The sequence below is a fragment of the Pecten maximus genome, chromosome 9 (assembly GCF_902652985.1).
Source record: "Pecten maximus chromosome 9, xPecMax1.1, whole genome shotgun sequence".
Classification (NCBI taxonomy): Eukaryota; Metazoa; Mollusca; class Bivalvia; order Pectinida; family Pectinidae; genus Pecten; species Pecten maximus.
In genome coordinates this window covers 14,400,336-14,419,983 of record NC_047023.1, presented here as the reverse complement: position 1 = coordinate 14,419,983, position 19,648 = coordinate 14,400,336, and the positions used below count along the sequence as shown (strand labels likewise).

General features: G+C 35.9%; 1 protein-coding gene across 1 annotated transcript in view; it reads left to right on the top strand.

The window, feature by feature from the left end:
• Positions 1-7,692: 7,692 nt before the first annotated feature.
• Positions 7,693-19,648, top strand: part of LOC117334550 (adenosine deaminase-like protein) — a 47,119-nt gene continuing 35,163 nt past the window's right edge. The window contains exons 1-5 of the mRNA XM_033894233.1: positions 7,693-7,712; positions 8,371-8,417; positions 9,051-9,178; positions 10,052-10,112; positions 10,461-10,751. Of these exons, the coding sequence (XP_033750124.1) occupies positions 8,379-8,417; positions 9,051-9,178; positions 10,052-10,112; positions 10,461-10,751 (519 nt within the window). The 5' untranslated portion in view covers positions 7,693-7,712; positions 8,371-8,378. The remainder of the gene's footprint in view (positions 7,713-8,370; positions 8,418-9,050; positions 9,179-10,051; positions 10,113-10,460; positions 10,752-19,648) is intronic.

The following is a 19,648-nucleotide window of genomic DNA, read 5'->3' as shown; positions in this document are numbered from 1 at the left end:
ATACTTCATCAATAAGTAATATAAAACGTGAAACACACAGTCCTCTGACATATGAGATTGTGTCTGCTAGTCGTTATCGATGAAGTTGCGTCGATGGAAAGCTGTGAAGTATAGACTAATAATCCTTGGAAGTACCAATTATCCAAAGTTGCGTTAAGTTTGACAAATGGTGACCTTCCCCTTCTGGTAAGTCTGGCTCGTCGTTCAAACGCTGAGTTCAGTTGTTGTTATCATTAAGGCGATCTTTCATTTTGTCAGCCAGCGCCATATCCCCAACGTATATGGGTCCTAGGATTCCATTCAGACAGGTTGTTACTATTCTTACGAGTAACTCGATGACATCAAAGAAATAATTGGAGGCAAGTTGTGGTTTGGAAAACAGTCATTGCTTAAAGCGTCCGTGATATGACTCCACTACCAATCTCGATTTATCTATGGATCTAACAATGTTAGCTTGCAAGTCGTCATGTCCAGTTTTTAAGTAAAACTGCATCTTTGTTGTCAGTGTGAATCCAAATCAGACAAAACATCCCTAAACCCTCGATCACGACAATGTCTCAAGCCAGGAGAGGCTTTTGTAATCTTCGCATCATTGTCGCTTCCAGGAAAAGGTCCGACTGTGTCCAGAATGAAACCATCAGGCAGGGCTATGCCAGTGATCTTCAAATAGTACCCTTCTTCTGACCACAGTATGAGATTCTCATGAGCTTGTGATCGGAACTCTTATGAATAACGATAAATATACCGTCAGGTATGACAAGGGAACAAAAGCTATGTGTAATGCTTTCACTATGGTATTCACTGTTCGATAACCCGGAATCTAGCATGTTAAAAAGAGTTGAACACTGTTTCCATGATATGTCCGTCTTCATTTTACCAAGAACAACAGCTGCATCCTCGTGGTTTTGAGTGTAAATGCTAGTGTCGATAGAGGTCTAGAAACTGTTCTAGTGCGACCCAACCTGTCAAGGCTTTATAACATGCGTCATCCAGAGAGGAAAACGCCAGAATAAAAGAAGACTCATCCTTTGATAGCATAAATAATATCTTCAAGCGATCATTGAGGAATTCTTTTGACCTGAAAGGTAACCAAGAAGTCAATATTTCATCAGTGTGAATTTCATGTCATAGTTAAGATCTTGAGATGTTGTGAACAAATGCATGAGGACCAAAGATATCACAGCTTGTAATGAAAGATGGGTTGGTGTTTTGTTCGCGTGGAAAAAAATGGTGGATGGTTTTGAAACTGTTGACAGATAGTGCGCATTTGACGTATGACGACTGACCGTAAAACAAATCATCTATTGATAATAATAGGATAATCTGCCAATTATCATCAACACCGACGTTTTGATCAGGTTGCTGCTTTTGTTTCTAATAATTCTTGAAACACGTTGCACACATGCCAATCTCTGCGTTCGCCCCTGTGAGGAAGGCTTTGGGTTCTGTCCCCTGGCCGAGACATACCAGAGTCTGTCAAAATGGTTGTTGCTACCCCCTGCTTAGCGCTCAGCATATTATGAGTGGGACGACTGGTTCGCCCGTTGTCAGTATAATGTGACCGGGTGGGCTGTCCTGCTAGATGTCTTCGGCAGTATGCTTCAGTGAGGTAGCACTATAAATCGGCAAAAAGTCCCGGCCGATCACGGAGACTTAACACGTACATACCGCAGCCTCCCAAAACACACATACGCCCTGACCACACGTATGCATATCGCAAACACAGGAGGTCGTCCTTAAATGACCTTAGCTGTTAATAGGACGTTAAACAAATAAAACCAAACCAAACCAATATACAAGGAGTTTCATTGCAAAACAAAACATTTAAGTCAGTAATATCGTTCTTTAGGGCAGCATTACAAGAATTTCTGGCGTTGAGCTCAACACCTGGTACCCGTTTACCAACATCAGTGACATTAATCCAGGGTGCTTTGAAATTGGACATTTTGGCCGTTATTTCGCCCCTTACCCCGTCGTGTATAGATTACAGAGACCCCCAAGGTCACCCTTCAGGTCGAACAGTTTTCTGAGCGACGGCCACGTCAGCTTTCACAATGTTAACGTCCCGTTGGACTTCACAGACCTGTGAATCAATAGACTTCATTTCAATCATGAATTTTTCAATAACACAAATCCTTGGTTTACCTTCTCTTTGCCGCATAACTGACGTTTTCGTGCGGGTTGAAGATTTCCACAAGGCCCACCGTTTTAAGTCCCATCCGACGGATTAGTGATTAGTGACCAACAACGTTAATATGCATGCGATTTATTTTTGTTGTCCTTTCACGTTATTCCATCCCAACACAATTTGTCGTAATGTATACATATCAACTGTTCCAATATTTCGCAATCTTATGTAACCAGTCTGTATCTTTCTCCTTCCGGTTGTCCACTGTGCTGACAGTTTTATTATGTTATTATATTATATATATATATTACATTATATTAAATATTAAATAGTGCAGTAAAAAGTATGAATCTTAGTTGAGGAATTTTAAAGAAAGCTAAAGAAGAAGTGGACAGTGAGCATATATTGTGATATACTTTAACTATTATGTGAAAGTTGTAAGATGGAAAATAGTACAGGTCTATGAAAGCCGGTGGGGAAGAGGAGATGCTTTTATGTAAGAGGGGTGGGGAGGGTACTTTTGTATATTCCATGTACAATGTAGGGTGGATCCGAGAATGTATATGGAGAAATGCATGTATAATAATCGTGATACAAGTATTTAGAGAAAGAGAGAAAGAAGTAAAGATGATATGATATTGAGAGTTATAAGTTAGGTACTGGCATAGGCGTATGTAGGAGAAGAGGGGATTCCTTTATTTTAGAGAGTCGGGGAAGGTACCTCCTAGAATGTGCCTCTATGGTGTTTAACGTGTCTGTTTAGTAACTAATCTTTTGATAACAAATACCACGTCACTGCTAATATCAGGGAGAACAGGACTCGGCCACCCCGGGGTGATACGACGGCCGAGTATATGTGGATACCAGGGAGAACAAGACTCGGCCACCCCGGGGTGATACGACGGCCGAGTATATGTGGTACCAGGGAGAACAGGACACGGCCACCCCGGGGTGATACGACGGTCGAGTATATGTGGATACCAGGGAGAACAAGACTCGGCCACCCCGGGGTGATGCGACGGCTGAGTATATGTGGATATCTATTATCGGGGTGGGTAACCTAGGTAGCATGTGTAGTGTGCAAATACCGATCGATATGCTGCAATGTATTGTGTCACAGGCTCCTGATATTCCTATACTGTGTCTGTAATGGAATAACAAGTACCATATTACTCGTAACAGGGAGTACATGGCCCGGCCACCCCGGGGAGACCCAACTGCTGAGTATATATAAATATATGTGTGTGTGTGTGTGTGTGTGTGGCTACTTGTTATTGGGGTGGGACACAGAGGAGGAGACACCCGACCTCCTGGGGTCTCAATATGCACCTATTAAAAAGGGTAGTATAATCCATCCTGGTACAGTATCCATGGGTATCCCGGGGAATCTACATGTAGGTAGTGTAGGTATGTACATGTAGCTGTGTCACAGGGTCCGAATAATCAGTACAGGAGTTCTACTGTGTTCCTTACAGTGTCCAGAGTCTCCAATATCAGATATCATTACCCGGTGTATTCTTGTTATATTCTATGTACATGACTTAATGATATTAGATTCTTCAGCAGCATACGATAATGGATAATCGATATTCTGTTACTCACGTGAAACTATAGTAGTTGACTTACGAGGCTATAGGAGTTTCATTTTATCTAGTACTTGAACAAAATCTTTTCTAGCAGTTGTATGTTTCTGACATGAAAACAACCCAGCATAATACGTCGTCGTCATCGTCATCATCATCATCATCATCAGTAGGAGCAGCACCATCTGCGTCGTCGTCGTCACATAATGGACGGTTTGATGATTGTTTTGTTTTTTTAAATATAATACTGATGTTAGATTTTAAGTTAGTTTGTCCTAGTCTAAGTCCAGATAGGATGACATCATCTAATTTATTGTGGCCATATACAGTATGTAGTTTTGTCGTCTTAATACGGTTTTTATATATATTTGCCCGAGGTTGTTGTTCTTATAATCTTTTCTAATTTTCTTTCCGTTTAATTATATTGGTTGATTATTTGATTGATTGATTGATTGATTGATTGATTGATTGATTGATTGATTGATCAAGGAATAAACTTCAGTTTTGTAAGAATTACATCTATATCAATTCGTCATGTGTCAGTGCATTTCTGGCGTATCCGTTACCTTGGATATCTACATGAGATGGAATATATTCAAATTCTAAATCTTCTTGACGTAGAAATGACCATAATAATGGAACTGAAGTGGACATGTCTGCAAATGTTTTGGTTTCTATGGACTGGAGAGCAGAAAGATTATCTGAGAGTATGACTACTGGCCTAACCGACTTAGGTTGGTCATTTATTCTTCATGCTAATCATATCGCTATTAACTCATTGGAGTAAACCGAACAATTGTCCGACAATCTGATAGTTTAAAGATTATTATTAGATGTTTGCTCCTAGCCCTACTCCTAGTATATTGGATCTTTGATTTTTAGAACCATCAGTACAATACTTCGTGAAGTTTTGATACTTATCTTCTATGATTGCCATTGGTATTGGTTTAGCTCACACTGGGATAGTTTTCGTATCTGTAGTTTTCAAAATCTCATATTTAATCTCAGGTTCGCAAAGAAGCCATGGTGCCAAAGTGTTTTCAATTTTTTCGTGAAACAAGATTTGATCCAATTCGTGCTCCTTCAATGATTTGCTAACCTGATGATCGTATGCGAGTTTTTTGTTATTTATTTCTAAAATCCACACAATCTAAAAACAACACTACATCGGGTGCTGAGGGTATCCGGTGTCCGGTGGCGATAATTGCCGGTATAAAGAGGTACCGGCTTGGGGAGGGATTAGTAACTGTACTTGGGAGTGGTGAACTGTACCTAGTCTACTTGAGGTAACAAAATAAGAGTTACCTCCTACATATTTACCTGGAAATTAATTAACATTAAATTTATCACAGCAGTTTACCTTTGAACTTTTGAAACAAAATCAATAAAGGACATGATTTTTTCAATTGACATTTTAGATTAAAAACTGTACTCTGTATTACAGACAACATTCATACAATTACTATATTATATTATAAATATGTTTCTCTTTATTTTGTATTATGAAAGTTGAATTCACTTGGAATTGAATGCTGTACATTAATTAAAAAAACGAAGATATTCCTTTTTGGTTGGGACGTTTGTGTACATGAAGTGAGATTTGATTATATAATAAATTTCCCTGGCAAGAGGATGAGAATATGATGTCTTGATCGAATAAGGTATTCTGCTGAACAGTCAAGAAAAGGAGTTAGATAAAAGTGGCATTGAAGCCTTAAACACCGCTGGTAAAAATGTATAGATACTGAAGGGGATTATGTTGAAAAATAATACGTTATGTTCGGCAAAATTCAAATCATTCAATACGAAGCTCACAATTTACCAATCAGCCCTCGTACCTCTCATGATGAGCCTGTTCTAAACCTACATGTAACGTATATACTTCTTACAATGACTCTTTTACATCTATACCTATATATACTTCTTACAATGACTCTTTTACATCTATACCTATATATACCTCTTACGATGACTCTTTTACATCTATACCTATATACCTCTTACGATGACTCTTTTACATCTATACCTATATATACTTCTTACAATGACTCTTTTACATCTATACCTATATATACTTCTTACAATGACTCTTTTACATCTATACCTATATATACTTCTTACGATGACTCTTTTACATCTATACCTATATATACCTCTTACGATGACTCTTTTACATCTATACCTATATATACCTCTTACGATCACTCTTTTACATCTATACCTATATATACCTCTTACGATGACTCTTTTACATCTATACCTATATATACCTCTTACAATGACTCTTTTACATCTATACCTATATATACCTCTTACGATGACTCTTTTACATCTATACCTATATATACCTCTTACAATGACTCTTTTACATCTATACCTATATATACCTCTTACGATGACTCTTTTACATCTATACCTATATATACCTCTTACGATGACTCTTTTACATCTATACCTATATATACCTCTTACGATGACTCTTTTACATCTATACCTATATATACCTCTTACAATGACTCTTTTACATCTATACCTATACACCTCTTACGATGACTCTTTTACATCTATACCTATATATACCTATTACGATGACTCTTTTACATCTATACCTATATATACCTCTTACGATGACTCTTTTACATCTATACCTATATATACCTCTTACGATGACTCTTTTACATCTATACCTCATATATATATATACCTCTTACGATGACTCTTTTACATCTATACCTATAAATACCTCTTACAATGACTCTTTTACATCTATACCTATACACCTCTTACGATGACTCTTTTACATCTATACCTATATATACCTATTACGATGACTCTTTTACATCTATACCTATATATACCTCTTACGATGACTCTTTTACATCTATACCTATATATACCTCTTACGATGACTCTTTTACATCTATACCTCATATATACGTCTTACAATGACCATGTTACTTCTACATGTATACCTATATATACGTCTTACGATGACCATGTTACATCTATACCTATATACCTCTTACGATGACCATGTTACTTCTATACCTATAATATAGCTTTAACAATGACGATACCATATATTGACCTCCCCAATATAAGATATAGATTTTTCGATTTTAAATATAGCTGTCTCTATTTAAGTACAGATATTTGAATTTAATGGGCAATGGCCCAAACGGCTTTATGGTAAGCCATTTTGGAGTTTATCTATTTAATTTAGATATATGTATTTAATTCAAAACATATTTCTGTGTTTTAGATAGTTAGAAATATCTCGATTCTAAGTAGATGTGCTCTATTGAAATACAGATGTTTCTATTTTCAACTCCAATAACTGTATTCAAGAAATATATCTATCTAAAATAAAGATATCTGACTTTAAAAAGAGATAACTATACAGTATTTCATATCTATACAGTGCTAGTTATCTATAATCTGAATAGAAATCTCTCTAATAAATACAGGTATCTCTATCTAAATACCGATATTTGAAAACGCTGGTCAATAGGCCTATCCAAACGACTCAATTATGGGAAGCCATGATAAATTAATTACAGACATCTCTATTTTATTGCAGACGTCTATTTAACTCGATTGTCTCTCCTTTTTTATATTAAAAAATGTCTCTATTCGAAACAGAGAAATGTCTTATTCGATAAAGATATTTTCTAATTTAGAAACACATTGGCCTATCTGAGATTTAAAATAAATATCGTACCGTAGAGGGGGAGATACATTGTAGCTCTAACATGACATAACACGTACATAGTTAATTAAGAGAAATCTTTTTGGCTGTATTGTGAATTATTCAATTATATTGACAGGATACATATGAAATGGCTGTAAAAGTACATCGCGTAGACAAGGAAAAAAAATCGGTAAAACATATTTTTCCAGTCCACTCGTCACATCATGAACAGGCGAATGCGCCTTCGAGCTCTTTTGCTGTGAAAAACAAAATAGTGCTATAACCTTTGACCTTAAGCCAAAGTCTGCAGGTGTGTTGTAAAATTTGGCTTTACATGTGCTATACGTCTACAAATATCAGTGATTATAGTATTGCCATGTAATGACAGCATCGTGTTTAACTTGTAATTACATGTAGGGATAGGTTCGTACAGGGTACATGTAAATATTATTATTATCAATATGTTTATTCGGGTAAAACGTTTTAAGGTCCTACTTAGGGGCATGTCTAGATTTATATCAAAAAGATAGTCAGAAATACCTATATATGTGCCGCTGTGGTCATAAACTGGTAATAAAATTGATCTTATCTATAAACTTTGCAAAGCAATATAGCAACCCCAACACATGTAAGCTTTGGCAACTCGTGTGGGTTTTAAACCTGTGATTAAAACTGTAATGCCTGTACATGTTTTTGTTTTGAATTCTAATGTGTACAGTTCATGTACCTAGTGCAAGTAGTGACAACAAATATACTGTGTCAGCTAGCTTGCTGGGAGATACAATGTATTTGCATAATGACTGTGCCATGTACATTCATTTCTGGATTAATATATATTAGAAATGACAAACAAAATATTGTACAACACATGTACAAACACAGGAAAAAGTGTATACCTGTGTATGCGTTAATGTGTGTTTTTTTTCTATATGCTGCAGATTCATTATGAATGCTTAATCACATTTCAGAAATAAGAATGGAAAGCAAAGAGTTCTATCACCATCTCCCAAAAGTGGTAAGAGAGCATCATTATAAAGATAATATGTGTCAATGTTAAGTGTGTTATAACGACATTGTTCAGAATACACATAAAACCATTTGAAAACAGTTATATGAAAAAAATCAATTACTTATTTTTATTACTACACTGTATATCTATGAATAACAATGATACAGATTTGTAGGTTAATCAGTTAACAGTAATGGTATTGATGTTCATAACTGAAAATAGGTGAATATGTCTTTAGAGCATAGATAGTATCCGTACATGTACATTGTAAATGTACCATTGGTGTTTTTGGTTTGATGAAAAAAACTTTTATGTTTTGAGTTAAATGTATATTTTATCTGGGGGGTGGGGGAGAGAGCTATATGTTTCCTCTCTGTCTGTTTTGTACTTATGTAGGTATGTGATAACAAAATTTGTTAGCACTATAGTAGCTTTATTCCTTGAAGAATGTTATCAAACTTCAAACAATGATATACATGTAGGACCATAACATCTGGGACAAGTTCAAATTTTGGGGTCAAGATCAAGGTCACTGACTATATTTAGCAGGGGCAGGTAGGGGACAAGTATTGCTTAATACCCAGAATGCTTGTTTATTTAGTAACTGCATGAAGCTAAAATTGATGTGCATTATTAAAGGAACTACATGCCCACATCAATGGGTCCATCAGTGAGGAGACAATTAACAAACTACTGAAGAGGAAAGGACGAGAAGAGGAGATATCAAAAGTGAAATTTGGTAAAGAACAGACAGAACCATTAGCAGAGTAAGTCTGTCCATATATTTTTGTTGAATTTCTTTGAAATAATGATAGGATGCATACAGTCTTGAAAAGTCCTATAATTTTGCAGCGGGACACTTTAATTTTAAAAGATTTGAATTTAGTTTCGTCATTGAAAAATCTTGAATCCTTGGCTAATAGCCTTGAAAGTTCGTGAATATGCATTTTGGTGTTATAAAATGTAATTGCATGAAGACTTGAGTAAGGAAAAGTGCTTTTTATTTGAATTTATTTTAACCTTTGAAAATTCTTTTATCCTTGGCATGCGCAGCTAGTCTTGAAATGTCCTTGAATATGCCTTTTGTTACAAAGTGAAATTACAAGAAGACATGAGTATAGGAAAAGTACATTTCATTTAATCAAAAAGGGGGAAATATTTCATTGCTAAATCTTGGTTTGTAAATTCAAAGGTGATGGGTTAAAGATGTTTTTTTTTTTTATTTGTGTCACAAACTAATTGACTTGAAAAATCCTGGACATACTAGGCATAGAAATCAAACACACTACACACTGAAAAGTGTGAAGCATAAGGCATTATGAAAATCGTTAATGTAAAACGCCTTTACACTGTATGAGGAGAAAGTTAAATGAATCACCAAAGGTAATTTCTTTCACATAGAAATAAAGCTCAGTTTAATCTATGGTAGGTTTATTTCGAGGACCAGACAAAACTAAATAAAATTTGAAGTATTATTTGTAAATTAAAAAATTCTGTTCACTGTAAATTTTGATATTCAGATAAAAACTTATAATTGATGTACATCGTTTATACATGTATTTCTAAAGCATTGGTGTGGTTGTTTTATTACAGTTTAAAGGATATTATGTATTTATATATATTCTATTGTTTTTTTCCAGTTCATTCAAAAGGTTGAAGTTGATGCAAACACTATCAGATTGTGCAGAAGACATTTATATTGTAAGTTAAAAAAGAATTAGCCTCACTCTGCTTTAATTTGATAGTATGTTGGTAATGACTTGTACAAATCTTGAAAATAATTATTCAAAAAGTAAACTCACAGTTTAATCATTTTGGCATTCTTTGGCTTTATAATGATTTTGGTCTCCAAAGTTACAGCTAATATCATATGTCAGATGTGTCTATAGATGTGAGTCATGCAGTCATGTCCCATGTGCAGGGAATGAATATATATATATATATCAATGAAATAAAACAAATAATCATCAGATTTCAAAATGAAGTAAAAAAAATGTTTGGATGCATCAACTTTGTAAGTATTTTGTTGTTTAATTGTTTTTTTTCCAGATAACTTGTGATGTGATTAAAGAATTTGCTGAAGATAATGTAAAATATCTTGAGCTGAGGAGTACCCCAAGGGAAATAACTGCTACAGGACTGAGTCGTGATTTATATGTAGAGGCTGTGTTAAGGGCTATAAAAGATACGGCTCACCTAGACATTATTGTCCATTTTCTCCTCTCAATCGACCGTCGACTTGGAGTGGATGTTGCACGAACAACTATGGAACTGGCAGAACGGTATCGGGATGTCAGCAATGGAGTTGTAATAGGGCTTGACTTCAGCGGAGACCCAAAGGTAAGATGTGTTATATTATATACTGGTTCTTTAGTAGAATGCTGTTTCATCTGAACAAGCTGGGGGGACACAAGTTTGTTCAGTAACACAAAAACAACAGATAATAAGAACATAATGAAATAAATGTAATTTTAACTAAAAATCCATAAAACAACAGAAAGTTATGAACAAAATAGATTTGTGTGCCTCATGGAACCCCAGGGAGAATAAAACCATGTGTTCCTGAAAGATAAGCATCTTCTGCTATATTAATGACACCTGGCATACAAATATAGGTAAAATCAAGGTAATGTCAAGTTCTCAAAATGAGAAAAAGGGTAATGAAAACAACATGAACATTTATACAGGGTAAATACATATAACAGCCAGAATTTCAGATGACTAATGTTATTTTATGTGGCATTAAATATGTGGCATTGGTATGCTATTTGGCATTAAGATATGTGGCATTCTGTTGTACATAGCACTCTTTAAACTTGATTCTCTTGACTTAGCTGGCAGGGTATTGCTGACGAGAGCTAAGAAAAGTGTTTTGTTTTAATATCAGTAATTTTATACAAGTTCTTCAGGGTGACAGATGATTAATAATGAAGTCTGTTATATAACTTCACATCATGGATTAGACAGGGATAATCTTGACTACATACTATTTCCAGTCATTAACTCTGGAAATTGTACCTATATATGTAGTTAAGGTAAATACTGGAATCTGGTTGTCTGTCCGTCCGTCTGTCTGTCTGTAGACGCATTTAGTGCGGACAACCCCTCCTAAAAACTACAATGAAACTTCACACAAATATTGATGAACAAGTGTAGATGTGCATGCCACTTTATTTTTCTCAAAATTATGGTTGCTATGGCAACTGGTCACTGTAAACAGGTTTTCCGATAAGAACCATAACTTTAAATTTGTCCAGACAACTCCTCCTAAATTTAAACTAAATGGCCAATTTCAATAAAACTTCACACAAATATAGAGGACCATGTGTAGATGTGCATGCCACTTTCTTTATTTTTCACAAAATTATGGTTGCTATGGTATCTGGTCACTATAAACAGGTTTTCTGATATGAACCATAACTTTAAGTTTGTCCGGACAACTCCTCCTAAACCGAAGGGCGGATTTCAGTGAAACTTCACACAAATATAGAGGACCATGTGTAGATGTGCATGCCACTTTCTTTTTTTTCTTCAAAATTATGGTTGCTATGGCAACTGGTCACTATATTACTGGGTTATCTTTGTTAGCCTCTAATTAACAGTTCCAATTGACCATTGACTCGTGCAGATTGCGGCGTCCTCAGTCCGGCCATCAGGCGTCAACTTTTTCATTCAAACAACTTCTTCTCAATAACCAAGAGGCCCAGGGACTTGATATTGGGCCTGTAGCATGCTTGGGTGAAAGGCTGCAAAGTTTGTTCAAATAAATGACCTTGACCTTCATTCAAGGTCACATAGGTCAAATAGGCTATAATCTTCAAAAGTGTTCTTCTCAATAACCAGCTTACTATGATATTTGAATAAAGAGGTAATCAGCATAGTATCTATAGAAATGACCTCAATCAACTTCAAAGTTGCTGTAGAGCCAGGTGTGCGATACAGGCCCATTGGGCCTCTTGTTCCCTATAGACCTGAATATTTGTGGGATTTATCTCCCTTGGGCAAATTGACAATTTGACATTTCTCTGTGTAATGATGCTCTTCATACTTTTTTTTATTATATTTATTATATCTAAAGATCACAGTCAAATGACATACCAAACATGATGAGACACCCTCTATGAAATTGGATTATGTTATTAAGAAGGAATCGCTTTATCAGAGATGAAAATGTTCAGCTGATTGGCTGATTTCAGCCTTTTTGAGAATAATGTAATGTAAATTTGTAATTTTTCCCATTGAAAAGATTGAGTAATCTAATTTTCAGCCTTTTTGCCCTTAGTCCATTTTCATCTCTGTTTATTAAATCCTCTTTATATTTCATACATACAACATGCAAGTACATATACACTTAAACAAATTTCATGTTTTTGATCTATTCTTTATAAATATTTACTTCAAAATAAAAAGTTTATGGAAAACAAACATATTTATGATAATATTTCAAAATGTGATTCACTGAAAACACATTTCCATACCTTATGCATGGTGGTCAAAACTTTGTTGTTGTTTTATCTGGTCAAGAACTTTTGTAAACAGAGATTATCAGAGGTTTGTGTGTACTTAGTTAGATGGAAATGTTTTGAAAGGCCAAACAACATCATAAATCATTTCACATGTGCTTGGTGAAAGCATCTGAGAGGTATAGTAATCTGATTGAAGTGTTATAATTAAAGAGTTATTTCCCTTGTGGTACATTTATGTACTACAATACAGCTATGTTAATGACTGTAAATCTCAATGTTGTTTTTGATTTAACAACTTTCCTCCAGACACACTAACAGGGTTCTTTTGTTTACATATGTATCTAAGTTATGATTAAACAATGGGAGTTTTATTCACTGTAGGTATGTAAGTGCAGAGATGTTACAGTATTATAAGTATCAACTTCATTGATCTTACTGTTTATAAACATTGAAGCTCTTCATGAGAAGAGTGCACTCCAGTGTAAAGCTCTTCGGCATAAACCAATTATTCAGTCTCACATTGCTCAACACAGAGTGACCTTATATTATTTGATTGACACTTATATAATTTCTGTGGGAAACTGTTTCACAGTCCTACTAACCAATTAATCAAATTTTTTATTATTTTTTTTTTTTTATTTTTTTTTTATTTTCTTCCATACATATGCATACATGTAGCAATACACAATATTGGTGTATATTTAATTGCAGCAATTACATTTTTTCATATGCTTAATAAAATTCGCTTATCGATACATGAAGTTTACCTCAGATGCAGTTTCGTCACAATACAGTAAAACCTGCTCTAACAGTCACCTTGAATAAGCGGCCACCTCCGTTAGGCGGCCAGTCTGTGGTCCGCCTGATGGAAAATACTATATAATGAACCTTAAATAAGCGGTCACCTGTCTAACGCGGCCAACGGCCACAAAAATCTGGTCCAAGTCGTTGTATCGTCCTGTATTAAGTGGCCATTTTGTACGGAAGTAGACATCCGCGAAGATCACATGACCAGGTATTTTTATCAAATTCATCAAAACTTTGATCTTTGTTTGTTTTCACTTCAAAATACACTACGCATGGTATATTGTTATCAGTATCAATAAGTGCATTATAATTTATGATAAATTCGATAATCTGTTGAAAAAAGAATTGGGCAACAGGCCGTTTCTGGCCAACCTGGTTTAAGCAGCCACCTGTCTTAAGCAGCCAGCTAGTATCTGTCGGTCCCTTGGGTGGCCGCTTAATACAGGTTTGACTGTACATTAAATCTTGCAATTTATTAGAGTGTCGCATAAAATGAATGTGTTCATCACGATTTCATATGATCTCATTGTGTAATGTGGCTGATAGAACATGCTCTTTTATATTTTTTTCTTTTTTTTTTTAGAAATGCTTGTTTCAGGGTTGATTAAAGTTTATCAATTTTTGATCTGTCATGAAAAGAATAGTAAAAGGTGAATGCAATGTGAATAGTTGATGATCTTACTGATGTTTTCTCTATCTTGTTCACATGTTGAAAGAAAGCTAGCTTTATAGGACAGGTGTGTTTGTCTGGCATTAAGTTTTCCATCCCAACCAATAAGTAATAGATACAAAGATCTAATATTGGGCATAAAGATAACCAAGAGGCCGAGAGACCTGATATCCAACTTGTTGCATACTGGAATGAAGGGCTACCAATTTTGTCCAAATGAATAACCTTGACCTACTCTCAATGTTACAATGGTAAAATTTGTTGAACTCTTTAAAATCTTTTTCTCAATAACCAATTCATGTGACCCATTATCTTTATCTTCTTGTCTTTGCCTTCATCCTGGGATGAAGGGATTCAGGTGAACAACTTTTACCAATGTGGAAGGTCTTTAGGGAAGGGGGACAAATTCATCTGGTTTATTTTCTGAACAAGTTAAAGAGTCCGGCTCATGATAGGGATTAGTAGAGTACATGAATACACTTAGGCTATACTCTCATTTAAGAATGAGGAATGCCATATATCAACATTTAAGCTGCATTAGTAGCAGGTGAGTGATACAGGCCAACTTGGGCTCTTGTTGATAAAGAAGTGCATTGATGGAATATCTTAAAATGTTCATAATAAACCAAATCTATGAAGCAAGTCAGTATGTAGTTTCAATTATTAAACTTAAAACAAAACATGTCTATTGCTTGCAGGTATCCGATCTTGTATATCATTATTAAGTTGTCAGTATAATATATATGACCAGATGGGGTGTCCTGCTGGGTGTCTTCAGCAATATGCTTCTGTGAGGTAGCTCTATAAAGTCAGCATTAGTTCCTGTATGCTATCAAAATGAGACAAATGTGACCAGACGCTTGATGTTGTTTGTTGGTGTCTGTCCGGTCAAGGGAATTAGTACTCAAGTCATATTTCCAGTTCCAGCTTTTATTGGTCTTCTCTTAATATTGGACACGTATGACAATCTACTGATGTTATCCCTTCTGGCTCTCGCTTCACTCTCTCAATCTTGGACCAGCATGACAACCTACTCCTGATGTTATCCCTTCTGACTCTTGCCTCTGTCTCTCCTGCTACTCGTACTGTCTTGCTACTCTGCTACTGTTTCTCTCTACTGTTCATACTGTCTCCTCTCTGACTCTCCTTTAGTTTTACTTAAGTTAGGATTTACTTGAGATGCAAATTATCTGACTGATGTTTCTATTGGTCAACTACATGATATGGGTGGGCTTATCTTCCTGAGATGGACAGCTATAGGTGGTCCATTGTCCACTACTCTGTCCAGAGTTTCCCAGGCTAACCCATACCTTTTAATTATATGCTTAATGATGCCAATCTCCCTTCTTCTTTCATCCAGCTTCCTGCCTTCCTTTTACATCATACATTATCTCACAATAACACCCTGTTCTTAACATTCTGTCTTCCATTCTATCTCTTTTATCTGACATCAATCCATTTATTCCTTTCTTTAAATATCTCTGATTATTAAACATACTGTCCTCACATTTTCCCATTCCATACTGTCATATTTGCCTCTTCCTCCTTAAGTTTGTTCCACAAACTGAACAATAACATGATATTTACAAATATAAAGATACATATCTTTTTTCAAAATACAAAATTATGATACAACATGCTTATTGTTCTTATTTCCTTGATTGTCATTTCAGCTCTTAATCTCCATATCAATTATAGCACATGTCCATGTCCTGTCTTGTAATTATTGTAACATCACATGTAATTTCACATCCTTCTTGTCCATGTGTATAAGCACACTTTGTCCGTTCATCAAAAACTTGCAATGAACACATATTATTGAGTATTGTCCACTCAATGTCTTTTTTCTTTTTTTTTGTGACTACCAGCACATTGCACATGCAGTAATATGTAGGTTCCATGCCACACTTTTAAGCAAAATAGATTGTTATGATAAAAACAAAGATTATGTCAGATAATTTTCTGACTTCCTCCTTACATGGAGGCTCATGTTTATCGTCTAGTGAATGAAGTGTCACATGCCAGCCAATTTCAAACATTGGTCTGTTAGCTTCTATTGTAGTTTACCCAACTACTAAACTTAGAAAGTTACTAACTCTCTTATTCCACTATAGACTTTAACTACCCATGAGACAATAACTGTAGTAATTTATCTTCTCTCAACTTGGTTCATGAACTCTTATTTCTCTAAGCTTTATTAAGCCTCCCATTACACATCTCTGTGCTAATGATAAGTAGCTATTCTCTTGATAACTACCAATACCTAACCTACTCCTTAGGTTAGAGTATTTTTTTGAGAAGAAGATGTATACTAGTACAGTTTTTGATACTTAAATGTACCGTTCAAGGGGCTCTCAATGTCGTAATTCCTACATTCCTGTATTACAAGCTTAACCAAAGCAGAACATGTTACCCATCTAGTGAAAAAAAACATGTTATACCCAAAGTTTCTAAAAAAAAAAGTGATATCAATTTTTTTTTTTCATTTAGACATAGATAAACAACAGTATCTACCAAGATTATAACTTACAAAAACAATCAGTAAAGAAGAAGGACTAAAGTCGTAGAAGCTCTGTAATGTACTTAAAGTACTACCTACATTCTTCCCCATACTGCATTGTAACTTGTCATTACTATAGTATACATAGGTATACTCAATTATTATTATATACAATGTACATCCTTTTGACTACTTATTTTTTTTATTTTTTTTTCTACATGGAGCTTAATATGGAACTGGATTTTCTTTCTTTTCCTCTTTTTTTTTTTTTTATCTATGCTTTGCTTTCTTAAACTTCTTAGTGCGACCCTGCAGAGTTTTGTGTATGTGGTACTCCCTTATCAAATGATCAGGCACTAACTCTTCTTTAACCCAGGAGGACTGTCTCTGTTGTACCCATTTGACTCTATACCATTTGACTCCCTTGCTGCGTTTGCAGCACAGTATTCTGTCCACTGTTAACAGATTTCCATCTGTCTCATTTCGGTCATTACCTACATGTAGGTTAGGGTCATTATCTGGGTCATGGGCTTGACTGCCCTGCTCCACAGTTTCCTCTATTAAATCTGGGTTCTGGTCAGTCTGTTCACCATATTGTGTCTGGGGAGGGGGGTTGGTGGGTCTCAGCTCTGGGCTGATATACAGTTTCAGTCTATTTGCATGTATTAGAGACTTCATGACTTTGTTTGACTGGCAGTGTCTTAGCCTGTATCTATGATTACTCAATGCATTAGTGATGTAGAATGGTCCAACCCATTTCTGACAAAGCTTAGCAGACAACCCTACAGGTACTCTCTGGCAGTGTAACCATACTCTCTGGCCAACAACAAAGTCTGGTTCTTTTGCCTTCTTGTCATGTTGTTTCTTGTATTTGAGTTGTGCTTTCTGTATGTTGTTTCTTGCCACTTCCCTAAAAACCTCATGAGTTTGTATGAGTTTCCTTATATGAGTTTCTGCTGTTTTGGGAAGTTTTTCATTTGGAATCAATGCTGTATCAATAGGCATACAACATTCTCGTCCAAACAAGAGGAAATAGGGAGAAAACTGTGATGATTGTGTAGATGGAACTGCTCTAAAGCTCAACATGATACTTGGTAGTATTTCATGCCAGTTGCTCTGTTTCTCATTACAGAATGCCCTTAATGTAGTGGCAATGGAATCATTCATACGTTCACAAGCTGCATTTGTCTGAGGGTGATAAGAAGAAGTTTTCATCTTGGTGATTTGAAAAATCCTACAAAGTTCCTCCACTATCTTTGATACAAAGTTTTGTCCCCTGTCTGTCAGAATAGCCTTGGGAGCACCATATCTACAGATAAACTCATTGTACAATACTCTTGCTATTTCTGTTGCTTCATACGAGGCCAAAGGAAATGCCTCACACCATTTGGAGAATGAATCTACTATGAGCAGTATGTACCTATGACCTTGTGTGGTTTTAGGTAATGGACCCAGTATATCCATATGTATCCTACTGAACACATCCTGAATAGGAAGAGGTTTCAGAGGTGCCTCTCTATGATGTGCATCCCTTTTTGCTCTAGCACACACCTCACAAGACTTACAATAATATTGGATATCCTGAAACATTTTATGCCAGAAATATTTAAGTCTGATGCTGTGATATGTCCTCTCAATGCCTTGGTGACCTGCAGTAATTGCATCATGATATGCTAACAGCACATCATTCTTAAGTGATTGGGGTATGACCAACTGTTTGATAACCCTCTCACTCCTCAGACCTTTACCTCTTGGGTAATACAAATGAAAGAGCACTCCATTGTCTATCAAAAAGTCATTTGATTCCCTGACAATAGTATGAGCTAGGCTTCTATCCTCAGGAAGAACTCTGTCTTCCAGATACCTAATGATGTGTATCAAATCTGGGTCATTAGACTGTTCATCTCTGAGACTGTCTGGGGTTCTGTTTAACACTTGGGTGTTACTACATGAGGGGTCACTATTATCTGTTACTTGACCTTCACTCAAGGTATTTACAACTCTGGTGTGGTCAGCTAATATACTGTCTGGCCAGTGTAGTGTGTATTCAGCTATCCCTCTCTGTATGGCTGCTATAACCACCTCCTGAATAGGGTCATCTGACTCCTGTTTAGGGATCCCAGCATAATCTCGTCTAGACAAGCCATCTGCATTAGAATGTTTCCTTCCAGCTTTGTGCTCAATAGTAAAATTGTATCCTTGTAACAGAATTGCCCATCTTGCAATTCTACCTGATTTCTGCTTGGTATTTTGCAATGTTTTGATTGCCATATGGTCAGTCAACACTGTGAATTTCTTTGAAGCAAGATATACATGGAAATGTCTTATTCCCTCCACTAATGCTAAGCCTTCCAAATCTGTTATGCCCCAGTTTTTCTCTGCTTTCCTCAATGACCTACCCCCATAGGCCACAGCTCTCTCCTTTCCTTCAGAGTCTCGCTGTCCTAACATATACCCTATTGCTTTTGTGGATGCATCCACATAGAGAATAAATTCTCTTTCAAAGTCTGGATATATCAGAATTGGTGCTGTCGTCAAACAATGTTTCATATTGTCGAAAGCCAGTTGACACTTTCCTGACCAGAGAAATTTGACATCATTTTTCAGGAGTTCATTCATTGGTGCTACTATCTCTGAAAACCCTTTCACAAACCTTCGGTAGTAATTACACAGACCTAAGAATGCCCTGACATCATGTACCGACTTGGGTACGGGGTACTTTGAGACTGCTTTTATTTTCTCATGGTCAACACTGATACCATTCTTTGAGAAAATGTGGCCAAGATATTTCACC